The 20,617-nt window shown below is 54.3% G+C and overlaps 9 protein-coding genes across 9 annotated transcripts; 5 read left to right on the forward strand and 4 right to left on the reverse strand.

Annotated features, from left to right (window-relative positions):
* Positions 1 to 97: 97 nt before the first annotated feature.
* Positions 98 to 1,406, reverse strand: BO66DRAFT_342265 (alpha/beta hydrolase). The gene is made up of 2 exons (XM_025644458.1): positions 819 to 1,406; positions 98 to 757 (listed from the first exon to the last, which is right to left on the reverse strand). The coding sequence occupies exons 1-2, from the start codon at positions 1,232 to 1,234 to the stop codon at positions 142 to 144; spliced, it is 1,032 nt and encodes a 343-aa protein (XP_025507529.1). The 5' UTR covers positions 1,235 to 1,406; the 3' UTR covers positions 98 to 141.
* A 1,795-nt stretch (positions 1,407 to 3,201) lies between these two features.
* BO66DRAFT_461701 (uncharacterized protein) lies at positions 3,202 to 5,479 on the forward strand. The gene is made up of 3 exons (XM_025652347.1): positions 3,202 to 3,387; positions 3,439 to 3,716; positions 3,770 to 5,479. Exons 1-3 carry the CDS (start codon positions 3,208 to 3,210, stop codon positions 5,145 to 5,147), a joined length of 1,836 nt encoding a protein of 611 aa, XP_025507530.1. The 5' UTR covers positions 3,202 to 3,207; the 3' UTR covers positions 5,148 to 5,479.
* Positions 5,480 to 5,888: 409 nt separating this feature from the next.
* Positions 5,889 to 8,639, reverse strand: BO66DRAFT_299866 (putative spindle pole body associated protein SnaD; the record flags this gene model as incomplete). The annotated part of the gene is made up of 3 exons (XM_025643209.1): positions 5,889 to 5,932; positions 5,984 to 6,799; positions 6,842 to 8,639. Coding segments are annotated over 3 exons (2,658 nt in total), but the record flags the coding sequence as incomplete, so codon positions are not given.
* Positions 8,640 to 9,549: 910 nt separating this feature from the next.
* BO66DRAFT_398562 (putative class III chitinase) lies at positions 9,550 to 10,506 on the forward strand (the record flags this gene model as incomplete). Its single annotated transcript, XM_025648648.1, has 1 exon — positions 9,550 to 10,506. The coding sequence occupies one exon, from the start codon at positions 9,550 to 9,552 to the stop codon at positions 10,504 to 10,506; it is 957 nt and encodes a 318-aa protein (XP_025507532.1).
* A 237-nt stretch (positions 10,507 to 10,743) lies between these two features.
* BO66DRAFT_366772 (alkaline phosphatase family protein) lies at positions 10,744 to 13,176 on the forward strand. The gene is made up of 3 exons (XM_025645265.1): positions 10,744 to 10,950; positions 11,017 to 11,149; positions 11,205 to 13,176. Exons 1-3 carry the CDS (start codon positions 10,873 to 10,875, stop codon positions 12,992 to 12,994), a joined length of 2,001 nt encoding a protein of 666 aa, XP_025507533.1. The 5' UTR covers positions 10,744 to 10,872; the 3' UTR covers positions 12,995 to 13,176.
* An 8-nt stretch (positions 13,177 to 13,184) lies between these two features.
* On the reverse strand, positions 13,185 to 15,372 carry BO66DRAFT_342278 (RNA-binding signal recognition particle subunit SRP54). The gene is made up of 2 exons (XM_025644459.1): positions 15,156 to 15,372; positions 13,185 to 15,099 (listed from the first exon to the last, which is right to left on the reverse strand). Exons 1-2 carry the CDS (start codon positions 15,231 to 15,233, stop codon positions 13,570 to 13,572), a joined length of 1,608 nt encoding a protein of 535 aa, XP_025507534.1. The 5' UTR covers positions 15,234 to 15,372; the 3' UTR covers positions 13,185 to 13,569.
* Positions 15,373 to 15,538: 166 nt separating this feature from the next.
* Positions 15,539 to 16,687, forward strand: BO66DRAFT_388824 (rRNA-processing protein RRP15). The gene has a single exon (XM_025646648.1). The coding sequence runs from the start codon at positions 15,619 to 15,621 to the stop codon at positions 16,489 to 16,491; it is 873 nt and encodes a 290-aa protein (XP_025507535.1). The 5' UTR covers positions 15,539 to 15,618; the 3' UTR covers positions 16,492 to 16,687.
* On the reverse strand, positions 16,626 to 17,734 carry BO66DRAFT_388825 (ferredoxin family 2Fe-2S iron-sulfur cluster binding protein). Its single transcript, XM_025646649.1, has 3 exons — positions 17,301 to 17,734; positions 17,116 to 17,222; positions 16,626 to 17,045 (listed from the first exon to the last, which is right to left on the reverse strand). Exons 1-3 carry the CDS (start codon positions 17,570 to 17,572, stop codon positions 16,801 to 16,803), a joined length of 624 nt encoding a protein of 207 aa, XP_025507536.1. The 5' UTR covers positions 17,573 to 17,734; the 3' UTR covers positions 16,626 to 16,800.
* A 259-nt stretch (positions 17,735 to 17,993) lies between these two features.
* On the forward strand, positions 17,994 to 19,551 carry BO66DRAFT_408631 (mitofusin complex protein UGO1; the record flags this gene model as incomplete). The annotated part of the gene is made up of 2 exons (XM_025649134.1): positions 17,994 to 18,380; positions 18,433 to 19,551. The coding sequence occupies 2 exons, from the start codon at positions 17,994 to 17,996 to the stop codon at positions 19,549 to 19,551; spliced, it is 1,506 nt and encodes a 501-aa protein (XP_025507537.1).
* Positions 19,552 to 20,617: the final 1,066 nt, after the last annotated feature.

Raw genomic sequence — 20,617 nt, forward strand, 5'->3', positions numbered from 1 at the left:
TCATGTGGTCACCACCCTATGTGATGCAGAAGACTCGCGGCGTGAACATCTCCATTCATCAATGCTGGATCTCGACGGAAATCTCTAATTTGACAAGTCTATTTGATACTGAAACGGGGCTACAGCAAGACCAGCCAATGCTTACCTGTGCTCATCCCAGAACACCTCCTTCAGCAGGTCGCACATCAATGTGATAGACCTTTTCCCTTCTTTCAGAACAGCGTCCATTGCCAAAAACGGATGAGGCATGCCTCTCATTATTTGCAAGTCCACTGGTACGCCTGCCTTCTGTAGCTTCTGCGCATACTGCTCTCCCTCCGTCCTTAGCACATCCAATTCCCCCACCATGACCAAGGCTCTCGGCAGAGCAGACCAATCTCCAGTGTAGAACAGAGGACTGGCCTCCGGGTTCGCCCAATCTCTCTGGTCAGGCAGGTAATGCTCGCGGTACCAGAGCATCTTGGCTGCTGGCAGAGCTGGGGTGTGTTCGTACTCGCGGTAGGCGTCGTTGGTAGATACTGAGGCGGTGTTGTCGGTCACCGGCACGGACAGTAACTGGGCCTGGAAATGAACGGGCGGCGAGAGAGTGAGGGCCTTTTGGGTGATGATGCAAGCTAGGTTTCCGCCTGCGGAGGAGCCGCCTGTTGCGAGAATCTTCGTGTCAATGGGGAGATGTGTCGGACCGTCGGCCAGCAGCCAGAGAAGGGCTTCCCAGCAATCATGGACGGCGGCGGGCCAGCGATGCTCGGGAGCGAGACTAGAGGAGGGCCAGTCAGGGTGCGACTCTCTTTGCATTGGTGAGCGGCATAGATGCTTACCGATAGTCGACAGTCACTACTACGCAGCGGCCTCGGTTACAGAGGTTTGTGCACACCGGATTCTCCGTGTCGATGTTGCCCAAAACCCATCCGCCCCCGTGGAAATACAGCATCAGTGGCCATCCGCTCGCTGGTGCTGTGCCTTCCGGGACAAAAGCGCGCAAAGGAATCTCAGGTCCCTCTGTGACACGGCGACCAATGCGCAGGTCGACTGTTCTCCCCACGGGGAGCAGAGGACCTCCGCCGGGGATCAGGACGCCGCTTGTACGGGAAGCCTCCACCGGCTGGAGATGAACTTGTTGTTTGTCGATTACATGCGCATTATAGAAATCCACATATTCTGGGTCGAGCTTGTTTATCACGGAGGGGTGAAGAGGGTAGGGCGGTTGGTCGGCCGGGCTATGACTGATGGACATTGTGAATACGTTATGATGAATGCTTGGGAAAAGGGTACGTGCACTAGACGCATGGAAGTTGACGGGGAACAAGACGAACTTTATGAATGCTCAATGCTTCCGTTTATCTTGATGGGCAGCAAGCCCGTGGTTGCATGAAGGTTGCATTTTCAAACGCAAGGGAGCAAGAGAGGATTAGAGCAGAGCGGGGGTGAGAACACAAGCCGGTTTATCAGGGTTTCTCTCCTCACTGATACGAGCCAGCTGTTCGCCCCATGGTGCTCAAGGCCAACCGTCTTCCTCTTCCATCATGGACGATTTTTACCGAGATGGACCATACAGCGATATGATGCCTTGTCGAACGTGCCTTATGGCTTCAACTACTCCCTCTTGAGCTGCGATCTGGTGGCTAGTGGAGACAACTCAACAACACAGCTGCGCGGCTGTCAAGACCCTGCTTTGAAAGCAGACGTGGAGATCGAATGCATGGCACGCCTGTAGCGGGATGTGATCAATAATCCACTATCTTGCCGTGTCTGATAAATTGATAATCGCACCCAGAGTTTTCTAAACGGTTTGTCGAGCATATTTGAATTGTCGAGCCTCTTTCGTAATGATTGTGGATGACGGCTGGATTATCTGTCATTGTTATCGGCCTCGAACCTCATTATCTGAGATCTTATCGGGAGCAACCTGTACAGTTGTAACCTTGGAGCTTGGAGTAAATTACCCCTCATTCTGAGCTCCACCTTGCAAATTGTCTTGAGCCCCGCAGGAATTGACCGCGTCCCGACGGTGGCTAATTCAGCTTTGAGATTCGGGTACCTGTTGCAAGAAGGTGTACATAAATGACTGTTGTCCGATGCGATAAGATACCTAGTAGTTCCATGCTACTCCCGAGTCATACATCACAATAGAAAGTATCTATCTAGCTTGCTCTTTCATTCGAGATTCATAGGCGAATTCCTTAATCGATGATAGTGAGGATTTAAAACCAATGCGATAACTCAAGGGACTCCATTCTACGCGAGAAAACATCCATAGTTCTTCAGCAAGCTGGTGGTGGTGGCATGGAATTCCGATTGCCCTTGCAGCCATCCATCCTCCCAACCCCTTTCTGAATTCTTTTGATAAGAAATAGAAATAGTTGATGGATGGCCTGAGTGCCTGAGCCGCAGCACCGCTTCTCTCTCGCCCTCTTCTTCTCATCCCCTCATCCCTAGAACATCCCCGGTAATCAGCCCTGGATTCTACTTTTCATCCTTCATTCAAGAAATTGAAGTTGTCTCATTGCTCCTGTCTCAACCTTTACCCATTTCCACCAAACAATCACTTAGCTTGCGCACGATGACGGTGTATCCCTCGCAGGGGTGTCTGAGTACTCCGTAGTAGAGCGTGGGGATGCAATTCTGCGCATACGAAGGGCTGGCGATGTCTACGCTCGATCCTGAATCTTGATCACTTGTAACCTTCGTTAAACCAACTCACGATAGACCGTGAAGCTCCTGAAAAATGCAATGACTAATCATGGTCGGCTTCTACTGGAGTACAGTACAGGAACTCGCCCACCCTTCTCGGCCGGACTCTTCATAGTCTACATTCCACACGATGAGACTATTGTCTCTTCTACCCAAAGAGAAGCCAGAGGCAGTCTTCTTGCAATCTAGCTGCTCCCCTCCATCTGATCGGAGATGGACATACCGCTGCTCATCCATTCCGACCCCTCTTCGCGCGTCGACGCGCCAGATGTTTACCACCTTCTCCCCATTTAGTTCGCCGTAGCCCTATCTTAATATCTTAAGTGGACTTTCGTCTGGTAGTTGAATTCCTTTCACACCTGTCGGCACCAGTCGCCTGATGTGCTGCTAGCTAGAGCTGATCTGATCGCATTGACTCTTGGGTGCCTATCAATGCGTGGATGTCCAAGCTCGATTGCCTCGACGTGTTGAAGCTGTGCATCGCAGCCTGCTACTGCTCTAACCACGAACCCAGCCATGTCTAGCCACTATGTGTCAGCCAGCGCAGAAGGCGCGTGGGTGAAACGCGCGATCCTCGTCTCTCTGTACGCCTTACTGCTCGAGTCTCTCATCGAATGGGGGATTGTGATCTACCTTTATGTTGAACGACACGTGGATGCGAGAATGACTCCTAGTTTGATTCTCGCTCTAGCAGCAGTAAGTTGTGAAGCACTCTCTTCAACCTCAAATGCTAAAACTGGGAGTTAGTCCTTCTTCATTGTGCCGCTTGTCGTCTTACACAGCTTTCTTGCCTGGCAGTACAACAAAGTAGCACGGTTTACAAGCCAAAAGGCCATGCTGCGAATCGTTTGTAGCTGTGTGTTGGGGGTTGCAATTGTGATCTCGATAGCCGCCGGTGCTACAGGCCTGGCGGTTATATCGCAACATCTACCGTGTCTTGCCGAGGAAGGCAACGACAACTTCTGGAAGATGGGCGTAAGCTGCGCACTTTATCGTGCATCCATCATCGATTCGATTGTTTCAGTGTATGCTATGCTCCGACATCGCTGGGTGATTGCACTTACTGATTAAGATGCAGCATAACGTTGTTTCTCTTCTTTGGCTTCAGACAACTCTGCGGACGCCCTTATGATGTCTCATTAATGGGCATGTATACACGCCAGCCTTCATTTTCAATCTGCGATGACAGCATCCTCAGCAGCTGGAGCACGGAAAGTGACAATAGCCTGAAGAATGACATCTACTATGTGTGTCGGCGTCCCGACATCACATATGGCCGAGGGCTCTATATGTCATCAAGTGATAACACCATCCGAATGTCCGCAAGCATTGAATACCCGAACATTGTCCACCACAAATCCCACCCGGGGCTCGAGGCGGAATATGACTCGGATACAACGGATTTGCTATCGGGTACCACCCTTACACCGCAGGAAACTCTTATAAGGAAGTTGCCGGGCGTGATGACTAGCTCGGATCTTCTTTCGTGCGTTTCGCGCACGCCCACCGCGGCGACATTTAGCTCTTATGGTGACCATTCTAAGCAAATGGCTCCGGTAGAGTTACCAGGGGCATCGCCTTCCACTCCCGGGCACAAACGACACAAATCCTCCGCGTCGTCTTTGCGCCGGCTGCTGCCCAAGTTATTTTCACAACCATTGTCAGCAGACCCTCAAATACGTGCCCTTGCCGACTCGACGACTGAAGCAGATGTCGAAAAAGAAGCCTTAGTGGCTGAACGCCCACCAACCCCGAAAAAAGAGTATGCTCCTGGACATCCACTGGCTTCAGCTCCTGTGGAAAAACCTTTGCCAGCCATTACAGCCGAAGCTCTCACATTCGAAGGAAATCAGCTGCGAGCAAGAGCCCTCACACGATCTGTGACCATGAATTCAGCCGATGCTCCCGAAGTCCTCGTGCCGGAACCTTTGAATGTACGCCGGTCCAATACTGCGCATACGGCTCCTGTTCCCAGGAGCGCATATATACCGTACCAGGGAGCTTTCACCGCAACCCCTCCGCTCCCGGCAGCGCGCCCAGCTCTTGCCCAGGCCTCTAGCTACAGAGGTGTCCCGATTGATCGTGAGGTGGCCAGCCGGCAGAGTTCCAGGCGCAGCAACCGACGGCAGAGTCAGGTGTATCAGTTTGATTCCTCCCAAATTCCGCGGCATACTCAAAGCCAGCACCAGCCTCATCAGAATCACTACGGTCGTCGATGGTATCAGGAGCACAACCGCCGCATGTCTTCATCAACCCGTGGAAACGACGGTGAACTGACATACTCAAACCTGCGTCGTCCCCGCAGCAACACATATGGCGGTCTCGCCTCCGCGCCCAGCAGACTAGACAGCATCCGCGAAACGGGCACATCTGTTGATGAAGCCCCGGAGAGCTACCTGTCTGAGGCGAATGCGTATTGCGATACAACTCGAACGAACAGTGCCAGTGGATACTAGAGCCTGCGGGTCAGGCTGTTAATTCTCATCAAAGAGCTACCGTCTCCCTAATTTTCGATTCTCAATATACATTTTGCATCAACCGGTCTTTTCAAACTTTTTTCTCGTCTTCGTACTTCTGAAGCTCACGACCCCTATTTGTATTTGCCCCTGATTTGTCATACCACGATCTGAGACATTTTAAAATGCCATACCTAATTCTTTGATTTGCCCGAATGGCAACAAATCCATTAACGGAGTAATCTGCTTTAGCTGAGCGCGCATTCAAGCTCTGAGAACAGAAGCTAAGAACATGGCGACTCTCGTCTGTACACGCGAGATCCACTCCTTTCCTTAGTTTCTGACCGTAAGTTGCCTTTTCATGACACCGTAAAAACCATCCTGAGCACAATGAAAGCAGGGAATCATAGTGAAAGCGAAGCAGAAAAGGAGAAACAGGAAGCAAAAAAAAGAAAATCGAAAGGAAAACCAGCACCGTAAACACAAACCATGAAGCACCCCGTGAAAAAAAGCAAACAGGCTCCGCCCAGCCCGAAACATTCAAGTCAATCAGACCTGTGATGAAAAAGACATTCCATTCCCATAGTCTGTGCCATTATAACCGAAACCCAACCCAACCCAACCCAGCCCTATCCGATCCAAATCCGTATCGTTCTATTCATTTCAGGCTCTCTTCCCAGATTCACCACTCCTTGACAACGACGAGACCGAAGTCGACACCTGCCCTGGACTCGACACGGCATACTTGTACCGATACCCCTGTTTCCGCCTCCCCTTCTCGTCCGCTCCCACCGCAAGGTTTCCCTTCCCTGTTCCACTGCCACTGTTGCCACCACTAGCACCACCACCACCACCGAATTCCTTTTCTCCCCACGACCACATCAGCGCGCGACCCATGCGTTCCCGCTCCTTGAGCAGGAGCTCGACGCGCCGCTGCCACTCCTTCTCGCGCTTTTCCACCGAGCGCGCAATCCGCTCGTCCACGGCGGCGGCGGTCTCCTCCTTCGTCGCGAGCACGGACTCGAGATGCTCGACCTGGAGGCGGAGGGCGCGGCTCTCACTCTGGTGCCGCTCGCGCTGCTCGCGCAGCGAGCCCGCCTGCGCCTTGTACCGGGATTCCCGGTGTTCCGTCGCCGCCAGCAGCTCGCGGAGCTTCGCGAGCTCGGCGGCATGGGTCGCTTTCAGAGTGCGGAGTTCGGACTGGAGAGAGTGGGTTTGTTCGAGAAGTTCTTGCTCCTTCTGACGTTGAAGCTGTAGTGATTGCTGTTGCTGTTGTGGTTGTGGGACGGGAGGGGAAGGAGGGGGGCTGAGTTGTTGGTTTTGCAGCTGTTGCTGCCGGGTTTGTTTCTTCTTCTCATCCTCTTGTCGTTGTTGTTGCTCCTTCTGCAGACGGTCGATGGCTTCTAGGGCTTTGGTGCGCTCCTCTTTCATTTGGGTCAGTTCCTGCTGGGTCTTGGTGAGGTTCGAGCGAAGGTCGTCGGCGCGCTTGCTGAGGCGGGTGCTTTCGGTCTCGATGGAGTGGATGAGGGTTTGCGCTTCGACGGCCTGGTCTTCCGAGCGCGAGAGCTGCAGTTCGAGGGTTCTCTTAGCCGAGTTGGCCTCAGTGAGTTCGGACTGAAGTTTGGAGAGTTCGTCTCGGAGGCGTTTCAGCTCTTCGTCCGGGGCCTGGTCATAGTCTTGGCTCGGGTCTTGACGTTGTTCTTCTGGGTCCTTTCTTGATGAGCCTGGATTCAGAATCCGAGATCCCTGGCTGGGTTGGCCCAGATCCTTGATCAATTCGAGGATTTCTGTATAGGTGTTGCCGCCGGTTTCGAGGGGAAGGTCGGCGGCCATGGCCTTGAGGGCGTTTTCCTGCGCAGTAACTTGGGTCTGCGCGCGGGTGAGGTCGGCTTCGAGCGTGCTGTTCTTTTCCTCCAAGGGGCGATTCTTCGTCTCGAGAGTGACGATTCGTTCTTCCAGAGTCTCGTAGGCTTGATTGACGTTCTCGAGCTCCGTGTCTAACTTCTCTATTTCGAGCAGGTGGCTGCTGATCTGGGCTTTTAATTCATCCACTTCAGTGTTCTTCTCTCGGAGCTGCTGCTCTTTGGCATCGGTGACTTCCTTGAGCTTCGCGATCGTCTCGTCCAGGGTTGCGTCGCGCTTACGCAGCTGTTCCTGGGCCAGATCTAATTGCTGTCGCAAGTATGCAATGGTGTCGAGCCGCTCTGCATCGAGGTTCGGGTGTGATGATCCACGGTCCTGCAGCTCCTTCTGCATATCGCTAATCTGCTTCTGAAGAGCACTTAGCTCGGAGGCATTGATGGTGGACTTGTGCAAGAAAGTCTCTCTTTCTTCGTTCTGTTTCTGGAGCATGTGGACTTGCTCTCGCAGAATAGTCTCGTCAGTACGATTGGCGTAGAATTCATCTAACAAAGCAGACTTCCTCTGCAGCTCGCCCTGAAGGTGCTTTATTTGCTCGCCAGCGGATGCTGCCTCCAGCACGCGCCTACGACCCTTCTCCAGCTGCTCATTGCGGTCTTGCAGCTTGTTTTCGAGTTCAAGTATTTGTTTCCGTAGATCTCCAGCTGTACTTGGTTCTTGCTTGTGAGGGGAAGGGGTCTTGTGTCTCCGTACTGACGGGGTAGTCGTGCTTGCCTCCATCTCATCGTCCGGATCCTCTTCAATATTTTCTAGATGCGTGGTATCCCTGTTAAAGCCACTGGCGCGGCGCAGAAATTGCGATGGTGTAGACATGTCGATCGGTGGGCCGAATTCACTGTATTCGCCAAGCTCTGGTTCAGGTTCGGGCTCATCCTCGATAGCCGGCTGATGCAACTGAGAACTCTGCTCGCGCTGTGGCGGTCGCGTATCTTCCCGCTGCTGCATCCGTTGGCTGTTTTGCCTGCTGTGGCCTCGCGGCTGGGCAGGGGATTCGGGTAGCGGAGGCAGGGGGTTTTCGTCTTCCTCCTTTTCCAGGTGGCGCAGATCGCGTTCCTGCTCCTCCAAATCATCAAACAGGGGCTCAAGCTCCGACAAGTCGTGTCCATCATGCCGAAAGTCCATGAAGTGCTTATCCTCCATAGTATCGCCGTCGTCCATCAGGTATTTCTCCAGATTCGCAGTGAAATCCGCTGGACCTCCGACATCCGACAGGTCGTCTTCATGCGGAAACTTGAATTCCGCAAGAGGATCCACATGGTCGTCCAGCGCTTGGGTGCTCGGGTACTGGCTGAAATCGACGGTGTATTGCGCCAGACGGGCGTCGATGTCGTTCGCGGCGCGCTCGAGCGACGACGCTCGGGAGGACCGCGGCGAGTAGCTCTGTTTTAGCGGAGAGCGGGCATCATCGGCGTAGGTTGTGGTCGCGACGCGATCGACAGTACGAGGACTCTTCGCGCTCAGGGGAGAGTAGCTCTGTGCGTTTTGACGACGAGAGGGGGGTGACGAGGGCATGAAGAGAGGCGTCGCGAGAGTTGACGCGCCCACAGTGTCATGGGTGGTCGTATCGGCCATGCTGGGGGGGTGGATTGTCCTCAAGGATATCGAGGTGACCAATATAGGACAAGATACTAAAATAGGCCTCAGGGTAGCCGAGGTATCATGGCTTGATGGAATTACTACATAGGTCGACCAATAATGCAGAATTGAAGCCAGAGTCGTTGAAGGAATGAATGAATGAGTTATCGCCGGGGAAGATGCGATAACAAACACCAACTGGTCGGGTAAACACCGGTCGTCAGGCACCAGGGACCTTGCTGCCTGTCAATTCAGGCGTAGAATCATCATTGTCAGCAGTTTCACTCAGCGAGCATGCTGACCGCATCGCACCTCAATTACAGATGATTCTATACCGAGTCACAATGAATCCTCCGGGTCACACCTGCAAAGATCGTGCTCTCATGACAGATGACTATCAACGTAGATGGAATTGTCCTCCAACCATCTGCTCAAGTATTGTATTGTACGGTACTATCACTTACGACTGAGATGAAGAGCAGTGCGTCACGTGTCAGCTCTTTGCGCAACCTGGGGGTGTCTTATGAGCCTCTTCGACGTAATGCTCTTCGTCTCTGTCCCTAGCTTCTGACCCTGAGGTTCGAGAATGTGCGATTCTCTGCTCAGCAGTCATGGTCTACGAAGGTCAGTACTATATATGAAGTTCTATGCCTACCTACACCGGCGGCGGGGCTGTTAAGGTGGGCTATTCTTCTTCCAGACCGTCGCCGGCCGAATCCAGCACTGCTCGCTTCCCCCCATTTCCCCCTCACCCGACCGATCGCGGCGACCTTCGCTGTGTCGCAATCTCGCTTCTCCACCTTTTTTCCCTTCTCCCTCCTCCTCTTCTGCTATCCCCAGGCTCGAGATCTGGGTTTAATAGTGGAATACCACTCTGCGCATCGTTCCCTCTACCATATCTCTGACAATGCCTCCCGTACCTTCGTCGTCCGACCGGTGTCGGGTTATCTTGTACCATCAGACTCTCTGTCCCAACGGAGGCCAGTATGTCTCGATGATGCCACTAGTCCAGAACAACACAGGCGTTACGCACATCATCCTCGCAGCCTTTCACCTGAACGCAGACCCGGAACACATTACACTGAACAATGATCCCCCACAACACAGCATGTACGACGCCCTATGGGCCGAGGTACCCCGCATGAAACAACAGGGGATACGCATCATGGGAATGCTCGGGGGCGCTGCGCAGGGCTCGTTCCGCTCCCTGGATGGAAATGCAGAGAAATTCGAATTGTACTACCGACCCCTGCTGGCCATGATCCGGCGCCATGGATTGGACGGGCTAGATCTCGATGTGGAAGAGGAAATGTCGTTGGCAGGGATCATCCGACTTATTGACCGACTCAAGCTGGATCTGGGAGACGAGTTTATTGTGACGCTGGCTCCAGTTGCGGCGGCCATGCTGGGCCTGGGAAACCTGTCGGGGTTCGACTACCGGGAGCTGGAACAACAGAGAGCCGCAAAGATCGGTTGGTACAACACGCAGTTCTACAACGGTTGGGGACCCGCAGATGATCCCCGGATGTATGCTGCCATCGTTGCACAGGGCTGGTCCCCAGGCCGGGTGGTGCTTGGGATGTTGACCAATCCAGGCAATGGGTCGCAGGGCTATGTGCCCCCCGAGAAAATCGGACCTATCCTGGCCATGCTGATTGAACAATATCCTGATTTTGGGGGCGTCATGGGCTGGGAGTATTTCAACTCGAAACCCGGGGAACAGGAGCACCCATGGTACTGGGCAGCGGAGATGTCCCTGAGCATGCACATGAAAGATCTCGTGGATGCAGCGCGCCAGCTCACTTCAGGACCGATGACCAGCAGCTTGATGAACGTGCTTCGCGACATGATGCAGCGGCGATAGACGGGGAGAAATGTAGAGTAAAATATAACTATAAGGATGTGTATCCATCGCTCCGCTGGAAGTCTATAGCTGCACGTATAATGTTTTGCTGGCTGATGGAATTAAGAACGATGCATGGTGTCTCCGTGTCCGAGCGTCAGTTCAGAAAAAAGAGGTGTTTCGGCATGTCGTCATCGTCGACTTCTCCGCCGCCGCCGGCTTCTCCTCCTTACCGATAAACCTACTACCTACCACTCAACGCCCTTTCATTATTCATTATTCTTCGAGCTGCGAATTGAACAGCAGCAAGCTTCACCTCCCGGGAAAGCCTACTGACCTGGCAATGATCACTACCTGTTGAATATCATCGAAACCACCCCCAGCACCATGGTGTCTGTCGCGCGGATTGCCGCTGCCTTGAGCTCCGCAACGGTCCGGGCTGCGGCCTTCTTCTTCCTCCGCTGGGTATGTTGATGCAATCGCTTCGCCGCAAGAATCTTCCCCGACTCATTCGTTATGTGATTCTTCTAGATTCCCGGACACCACTTCCCGCCTCTGGTCTTCACAGCATTGGCTGTGTATCTTACTGCTGTCGTAACGCTCCTTCGACAGACTGAGCGGAGTACCACCGGCAGCAATACTAAAGACTCTCCAAAAACCACAAGTTGAGTGATCAGACCAATTAGCATTTCCGGCGGCCTTCTAACTCCTACAATCAGAGCGCACAACACCACGAAATCCAGATAATGTACTCAAGACATTGTTCACTGGCCTGCCGTCCGCCAGCTTACCACGCTCGACGCGGTTGACTGTTCTCATCAACATTGGGCTTGCATTGCTCACTCTAGATTTCATGCTGCGTGGCCTGGTTGTCTACCCCAGCGCAGATGTCACCTTCTCTCGGATCGGTTATGTCTCACCAACAACCGCCAATCTACTGGTTCGCGAGCCAGATCCTGCACAGCTGCCCCTTGTCATCTTCTACCAGCCAACAGATACAGAGGACTCGACACGATGGACGGAAGAGGGCATGATCTATGCTCTGGACGAGTCAACAGACCACACGACCACGGTGACAATCAAAGGCCTGAAGCCGTCGTCACCTTACCGCTACTCCCTGTCCAACAATCTTACAGGCTCATTCGTCACTGCTCCAATGCCCGGCACCAAACAGGCAAACCGCCTCAGCTTCCTGACCTCAAGCTGCATGAAGGCGAATTTTCCCTACAACCCGCTGTCGCACCCACTGCGCATCCCAGGGATCGAGATGATGACGGAAACAATGGCGCGACTGCCATCATTGCTGCGACCAGCGTTCATGCTGTTCCTGGGCGACTTCATCTACGTCGATGTCCCCCAGCGCTTCGGGTCATCTGTCTCGCACTATCGCAGCGAGTACCACCGCGTCTACTCATCTCCCTCGTGGAATCGCCCAGAGGATAGTACGCCCGCCATCGACCTGCCTTGGATTCACACTCTCGATGACCACGAGATTGAGAATGACTGGTCGAAAGGCAACACCACTGCACCGTACCCCGCGGCGTTCGAGCCCTACATCCATTACCATGTCCGGCCCAATCCGCCCATCCCACCCGTTCCCTTCGCGACGCCTGAAAACACGACCTACTTCTCCTTCATCCACGGGCCTGCCTCCTTCTTCATGCTCGATACCCGCACCTACCGATCGGCCCCGTCGCAGTACAACTCCACGATCCTCGGCTCCGCCCAGCTGCAATCCCTCCTCGCCTACATCGCGCGCCCCGAACCCAGCGAAGTGCGCTGGAAGCTCATCGCCTCCAGCGTCCCCTTCACCAAGAACTGGCGGGTCGGCACCACCGACACCTGGGGCGGGTTCCTGAACGAGCGCCGCGTCGTGTTCGAGGCGATCTGGCGCGCCGAGCGCGAGCTCGGCATCCGGATCGTCCTCCTCAGCGGCGACCGCCACGAATTCGGCGCCACGCGCTTCCCCGACCCCTCCCTCGACCTGCCCGCGACCGAGCTCACCCCGAACACCGCCGGGGAGGGCCTGCACGAATTCTGCGTCGGCCCCCTCAACATGTTCTACCTCCCCGTGCGCACTTACCGGCAGACGGACAACGAAGACGTCACCATCAAGTACATCCCCGACGGGAACACCAAGTACGGCCTGGTGGACATCGAGGTCCGCGACGCGGTCATCGATGCCACCCAATCCGGACACCCCGTCACCGTACCCAGCTCGGTGCTCACGTACTCGATGTATGTTGATACGCAGCTGGTCTGGCAGTACGAGCTCAGCGTCCCCCTGCCCGGGTACGAGAGCCGGGTCGCGGACGTGGCGGCGTGGAAACACCCGCGACTGCCGCCGGGAAAGCTGTTGCTGGACACGAGGGAGGAGCAGAGCTGGGATGCGTGGGCGAAAGAGTGGGTCGGACGAGTCGAGGAGACTGTCGGGTTGATTAGAGATGGTGTCCTGAAGGTAGTGTATAATGTTTTGGATGTGATTCAGAAGAAAGAGCGATTGGATTAAGTTTCTTTCTTTTCTTTTTCTACTTCTTGCAGCTATGATCTTGCGGAAGAATCTGTTGGATACTAGGCAAAACATGCTAATCGGGAATTAGTCCACCAATTGTTAGTTATTCGCCACAAGATGGGTTGAACTGAGAAATCATAGATTGATAGGTATCATTCGAATGAGCAATCTACCGCTTTTTCGCGGAACGGACGTAGTTCAAAGGAGATGGTTACATGCCAATCTGGTTCAATGCAAGCAAGCCTCATCTATCATCAGATTATTTCGGTATGGATTGGGATGGAATGAATCAACAACCCGGTGGAGAAACCAGGAAAAAAAAATAGAACACGCCCAACACCATAGTATGCTAATACAATCGACATCGACATCAGCAGTAAGCCGTGGCTTCCGGCGGAGGAGAAAAACCGGAGTCATGAAAAGGAAGAATAGTGAGAAAAGGTCAGATATAGACAAGAAGGTGCGAAGAGGATAGAGGGAACTTGAGGGAGAGGGCGGATGGAGGCCAGAGGAAACGAAAAATGAGAATGCAAGGCCGCTGGACGAGCTTGAATGAGGGGGTTGCAGCAGGATCACCGGCCACGACCTCGGCCGCCACCACCACCACCGCCCATACCACCCATCAGCCCGCCCATCTGGCTCATCATGCTCTGCAAGTCCATACCACCGAGGCCCGGGAGACCGCCACCGCCGCCGCCGCCCTGGCCCTGCAGCATCTGCATCATCTTGGCCATGTCGCCCATGCCGGGCATACCGGGGAACCCGCCGCCGCCGGCCCCGCCCATGGCGGCCATGCGCTTCTGCATGGCGGCCAGCTGCTGCTCTTTGTTTCCGCCCTTGAGCATATTCTGGGCGCGCTGCATCTGCTTCTTCTGCCCGCCGACGCGCTTGGCCATGCCGGCCATCATGCGATGCTGAGAGAGAAGGTCCTCGACCTCGCGGACGGTTGTACCGCTGCCGCAAGCCACGCGGACCATGCGGCTGGGCTGTTCGACGAACACCTTCGGATCGCCGTCCAGCTCGACCGCAGTCATACTGTCGAAGATGTAGATCATGCGGCGCAGCTTCAGCGAGCCGTCCTCGTCGTCCAGACCGGCGGTCAAGTTGGATAGGCCCGGGATCATGCCGGAGAGCTTGGACAGAGGACCCATCTTCATGATCGAGGTGATGTTCTCCCGGAAGTCGCGCAGCGTGTAAATACCCTCTGCGATGTGCTTGTAGGTCTCCTTGGCCGAGGCGGAGTCCTTGGTGACAGCCTGAACGTGTTCGACCAGGCCGGCCATATCACCCATGCCAAGCAGCTTCTGGATGAAGGCCTTGGGCTCGAACCGCTCCAGATCCATCAAATGTTCACCGGTACCCAGGTAGATGATGGGCGTGTGCGTGGCGGCGACGGCCGAGATGGCACCACCGCCCGCCGCGTGGCCGTCCGTCTTCGTGATGATGATGGCCCCGAAGTCGGCGGTGGCCTTGAACGCGGAGGACTGGGCCTCAGCAGCTTGACCGATGGTGCTGTCGAGGACGAGGATGGTTTGGTCGGGGGTGACGGCGGTCTGGATCTGGGTCATTTCGGTGAACAGTTCTTCCTCCTGCTTGTGACGACCACTGGTATCCACGATGATGATTTCGAAGCGCTCCTTCTTGAACTTGGCGACACCCTCCGCGGCCACGACGGCGGGGTCGGTCTGCGTCAGACTACCGTAGTACGGGATCTTGGCCTTGGTGGCATTCTGCTTCAGCTGGTCGAAGGCACCCGCACGGAAGGTATCGGCACAGACAAGGGCGGTCTTGAACCCGCGCATCTGGTAGTGGCGAGCCAATTTGGTACAGGTGGTCGTTTTACCGGCACCCTGCAGACCCACGAACATGATCACATTGGAGCGGCCCTTCTTGGGACGGAAAGGCTCGGCGTGCGGGTCCACCAAGGCTACCAGTTCATCGAAGACGGCTTTCTGGATCAGGCGCTTCTTGTTCACGGCGGGTGGCAGGGAGGCGAAGTTGACGCTGGACTTGATGGACTTCCGGAGCGACTGGACGAGGCGGACGTTGACGTCGGCAGACAGCAGAGCTGCACAGATCTCCTTGAGCATATCATCGAAGGCCTACGATCATGGAGTCAGCAGCTAAGAAGGAGTTGCACGGCAGGACAGCCACACACCTTCTCGTCCAGATTGTTAGACCGAGTCAGGTCATTGACGGCGGCATTAATTCGCCGCCCAAGATCCTGAAGGACCATGGTGAGATGGGATATTCAATGGGAAGTGAAGGTTAGAATGTTCGTAGCAGGTTGCGCAGTTTAAAAATTTCTTTGAATATCAGGAGAATGGCCTGGAACAACTGGGAAGACGACAAGGAGATATGAAGACAGCTGGAGGCAAGTTAGTTTGGATGGCGTTTTGACTCCACTGGGCCATCTCAATGAGGCCAACGCGATGCGGAGAGCCTGCCCCGCCAATCACCGCCTCTTTGTGTCTCACCGCCCGCTGACCCTCCAAAAATTTCCCGGGAAAACGACAGAAAAGAAAGAAAACCGACCGACCAATTTTAATCCCAATCTCCACCACAGCCTCCCAAATCTTATACACACGAGAGACCGAGCTTACGGTGTCAATTCTCTCACCATGGCCCCCTACGTCAAAAAGCGCAAAGTCCTCGACTCGATCGCATCCCGTCCCCAGAAAAAGTTCCGCAAGCAGCGCGCATACCACAGCAGCTCCGAAGATGACGACGACGAACCCACCGATTTCCAAGCCGTCAGTTTGGCAGACTCCGACGTCGAGGAGGAAGTTGTGAAGCAGCCCAAGAAACAGACCCGGTCTATCGGCGAATCGACCAAGAAGGCTCTCCCCAAGAAGCAGCTGAAGAAAAAGCAAGAGGAAAGCTCCGACGACGAAGATATGGCATCCGATTCGGATGCAGACGACTCGGAAGAAATGGAGGACGATGAGTTTGACGTGGGCGCAGAGTCCGACACTTCCAATCCCGCCTCGACGGCAGGTGGTCGGGCGGTTCCTAAGCGTCATGATCCCACTGCGTTCTCGACCTCAATGGCCAAGATTTTGGCAACCAAGCTCCCTTCCTCGATGCGCGAGGACCCGGTGCTGTCCCGCAGCAGAGACGCCGCCCAGAAGAGTACCCAGGTGGCGGAAGAGAAGCTGGATCGCCAGGCGCGGGCTAAGATGCGGGCGGAGAAGAAGGAGGAGTTGGATCGTGGCCGTATCCGCGACGTGATGGGATTGGAGCGTGGCCAGGCTGGCCCAGTGGCCGAGGAGGAGAAGCGGTTGCGCAAGATCGCCCAGCGTGGCGTGGTCAAACTGTTCAATGCTGTCCGCGCCGCTCAGGTTCGTGGAGAGGAAGCCGCCAAGGCGGAGCGAAAGAAGGGCACAATTGGTATGGGCGAGCGCGAGAAGGCTGTGAATGAAGTTAGCAAGCAGGGATTCCTGGACCTGATCAGCGGAAAGAAGGGCAAGCCGTTGCAAATCGAGGAGGCTTGAGTGATGCTGAAGGAAGTTAGTTGCTTTTAACGTGTGTGTATACCTGGCATATTCATGGCGTTCTTGGGGGGTGGGCTACTCTACGTTCCTATTCTTTCTACTTTGATCAACTCTTTTTCATTAAAAGTGATATGCTCTATTTACAAACTTTCGTGCCGCAAAATGTTGAATGTTGAAGGGAGATCGGAAATACCCAATGGAAACATGTTCCCTTGCCACCTCGTGACATAACCGCCCCCCGTTATAGACGCTAGACATATCGTACATCATTCTCTAGTCAAAAATCACTTCCATCGCGCTTATATTGAATTAGTGCTTCGGCTCGAAATCGCTTGCCTGCAGGTTCCGAGTCATGGATGGCAACCGGACCACGAGACCATCGAGCTCCTTAGTCATGATTACCTGACAACCCAGGCGGGAGGTTTCCGTCAAACCAAAGGCCAGATCAAGCATGTCGTTCTCGTCGTCCGATGGCTCTTCCATCTTGTCAAACATGCCGGAATCTTCGACAATGACATGGCAGGTCGAGCAGGCACACGATCCGCCACAGGCACCTATTGTGTTCCATTCCCGTCAGTTTGCTGATCAATCACATACAACATGAACATGCAATGTTATTCGAACCTTCCATCTCCAGGTCATTAGCCTGTGCAATATCCAATAAGTTATCGCCCTCAGAGACCTGGAAGTCGTACTTTGCGCCATCCTTGTCGATGAAAGAGATGTTAATCCTGCGCGAACAATTAGCACATTGCAATGATTCTTATCGAAGGTTGTAGTCTATGGAGAGAGGAGGGAGAGTGACTCACTCCTCTCCAGGCTTGGGAGGCGTGATGTGACCGTGCTGTACTCCGGCGGTGACAGAGAAGCTCCTACGCTCGGACAGCCGCTGGTTCTGGATGCGCGGGGTCACTAGAGATCGCCGGGACGACAGGGAAGCACAACCAGAGCTCATTGACCGCGAGGACTGAAGGGGAAATCGGTTGGCAAGGAACTGAGACGAGGGAGCGCGAACAACGCTCTCGCCGGCCCGAGGCAGGACATGGCGCAGGTTAAGTCCGGCTTCTCTCAGGAAGGACATGGCGATTGATTGCGTGATGAAAGGGTGGGGGGTATAAGAAGAATCCGAGCAAAGATAGAGGAGTGGAGAGGGACGTCAGATAGATTAAAGGGAGCTGAATGAATGAATGAATCGAATTGAATTGGATTGAATTCAATAAATGGCGGAGAATGCGAGGAAAAGTGGAAAAGCCCGAAAAACACCAGCGGGAAATCCGCGGCTTGTCATTCGCCGGCGTTTGCCTCTTTTGAGCTGGAGGTTCGGCTTCACTAAACTTCTTTGGAGACCGACCGACCTTGCTTTACCTTACCTTACCTTACTTTCTTTTCTCTTCAAATCCTCTACTACTACGGAGTACTATCAAGTCACCACCACACCCTTTTCCTCTCTCCATTTCTCTCTCTCTTCCCCATTCATCTTCTAGCTTCTCCTTTTCTCTATCATGTCCTCTCCTCTGGAAGGGCCCAATCCCCTCCGCCCCTATTATTTCCCCCCATCTTTGGGGTTGGACACCGGTCATGCTGCTTCCCCTCCAGATGCGTCATCCTCGGCCACCCAAGTCTTTGGCGGTTCCGCACGCGATCTGCTGCCCGATATTGATTATTCCGACTACCTCGAAAGCTCTCCCTCAGTCTCCAGCTGGATTCGCGATGCTCTGGACCAAGCCCTCTGGCGCTACACCAGTGTCCTGACCTCACAGCCTTTCGATGTCGCCAAAACCATCCTGCAGGCATATGTCGCGCCCGGCGATGCGACAGACGGCCAATGGGCTATGCATGATCGCCGAGCATCGGGTGCCGGAAGCCATATTGATTCCTACGATGAAGACGTATGTTTCAGCAGCTCTTTCCAAGAATCGGAAGCTCACCTCCAGGCTCTAGGACTCCTTGTCGTCGGATGACGAAAGCAGTTATTTTACTTCCGCAGCACCTGCCGCAGCCTCCCCCTCAGCTCCCCGATCCCGCAAGCCTCACCGCCGCCATATCACCGATCGAAGCGGCTACATTCCCTCCACGACCTCATCGAGACATGCCCTCACCATCAAGAACCCAAGCTCCCTCATGGATGTCTTGTCGCAGCTCTGGACCACCAGTGGCCCGACCTCGCCCTGGAAGGCGACCAATGCCACCTTCATCTACTCCCTTCTCCTGCCCACCTTAAATACATTTATCCGCAGCTTGCTCTCTGCGATTGTCGGCTTGCCGGAGGAGGATGTGACTTCCTCAATGACAGCCGACATCCTGACGTCGACTTCCCCGATGGCGACCCTACTCTTGTCGTTCATCTCCTCCTCATTGTCGGCAATGCTCCTCTCCCCGATTGATACCGCGCGAACATTCCTTATCTTAACCCCAGCTACGCATGGCCCGCGCTCCCTGCTACGAGCTATCCGCCAAATCCCGACTCCCAACTGCACCATTCCGTCCCACCTGGTGCCCATCACCGTCCTCCACTCCAGTCTGCCCAACTTCATCACCAACACAACTCCATTAATCCTCAAATCGTATCTGTCTCTCGATCCCGTGCTCAATCCGTCCATCTGGAGCCTGTTCACCTTCCTGAGCTCCGGTCTAGAATTGGCGGTCCGGTTCCCGCTCGAGACTGTACTGCGCCGCGCCCAAATTGCGACGTTCACTTCCCCTAGCATCCGCCAGCAGTCAAGTCGTTCAGTACGTGCTGAAACCTCCGCGAACGCGGAAGAGGCCTCGGAGATCGAGACGATCGTCCCAACCCCCCAGACCTACCGGGGTATTGTGGGTACTATGTGGGGGATTGTGTACGAGGAAGGAGTGCAAGTCACACCGGAAGTTGAGCGGGCGCGCCAGCTGCTGAAGAAGCCCGTCACTCAGCGCAAGCGTCAGGGCCAGGGAATTCAAGGTCTCTACCGAGGCTGGCGCATCGGCATGTGGGGGATCGCTGGTATCTGGGGCGCCAACCTACTTGGCACGGTCGGCGTGGCCGGCGACGACGATGCCAGGATGAGCGGAGGTCGGTTTTAAACCAGCTGCAGAGCTATATCAGCATCGTCGGATGCAAAGAGCAGAGCCAAAGCCCTCCAAGCCCGTACCCTTGCCGACTCGGCTGATAATCCCACACAATTTGCCGAGACCCCTCAGAATACCGCAGGACATGAGGACGACGAAGCGGATTCTCAATATTCCAGCTAAGCCAAGCTAGCCAACCTCTCCACAAGCTCCCAACAACTTCATCATGACACGATTTCTTTTGGGTGAAGCAAAAGAAGCCAACGACCCCCCGCACCCTCCGCACCCCACATCATCGCTCATGCACACGGCGACGATCTGTAAAAACACCTTAACGACGTTTCTTTTTTCCCTGCACACACCATCTTTTACCACTTGTTTTTCTATACCATCTCAACTTCTCCTTACCCTTCTTCCTACTATCCTCCCCTCCGCTCCTTCATCTACCAGTGGAACGATGTCTGGTGTACTTTCTAATATCAGTATACTATCTAACGCCGCTACGGAATGTACTTTTATCTCTCCATCAACATGTTTCTCGGATCGGGCTTCTTTTCTATCAACTTGTCTCCTGTCTTCAATGTAGCGGAATGAACTCGGAGCAAGGACGGACGGCGTTGGGCTTTTCAAGGGGGGCGGTGTGATCTAGTATAGATATAGGCAAGCAAGGCACCTGCCAGATTTACAGGATGAACCCCTGGGCGATTGCCCAAAATCATAAAATTCTAGGCTCGAATTGTGACACGTTGCACCTGGGCCCGCTTCTGCTCGATCAATTCAAAAAGACATTCATTGTCGTTGGACATGTATCTCAAGAACGGGCTTTCCGGGTCATACACACATCACGTTGCGAAACATGAATACCGAAGTAGATAACAGCACAAAACGCCAGTTCATTTCATTTCAACCCATCTAGACTCATTAGACGCTTTGGCTTGGCACACGCGTTGGAAATCACCGCTGGGGTGAGTGGAGGGTTTTGATTTGGTTTTTTTTTTGTTTTTGGGCGGGGTTCGTGATAGAATCATAGCCTAGCATAACATAACATAGCGTAGCGTAGCATTGTGTAGCACATCGTAAA

This window comes from Aspergillus aculeatinus (assembly GCF_003184765.1).
Source record: "Aspergillus aculeatinus CBS 121060 unplaced genomic scaffold BO66scaffold_6, whole genome shotgun sequence".
NCBI classification, from domain to species: domain Eukaryota; kingdom Fungi; phylum Ascomycota; class Eurotiomycetes; order Eurotiales; family Aspergillaceae; genus Aspergillus; species Aspergillus aculeatinus.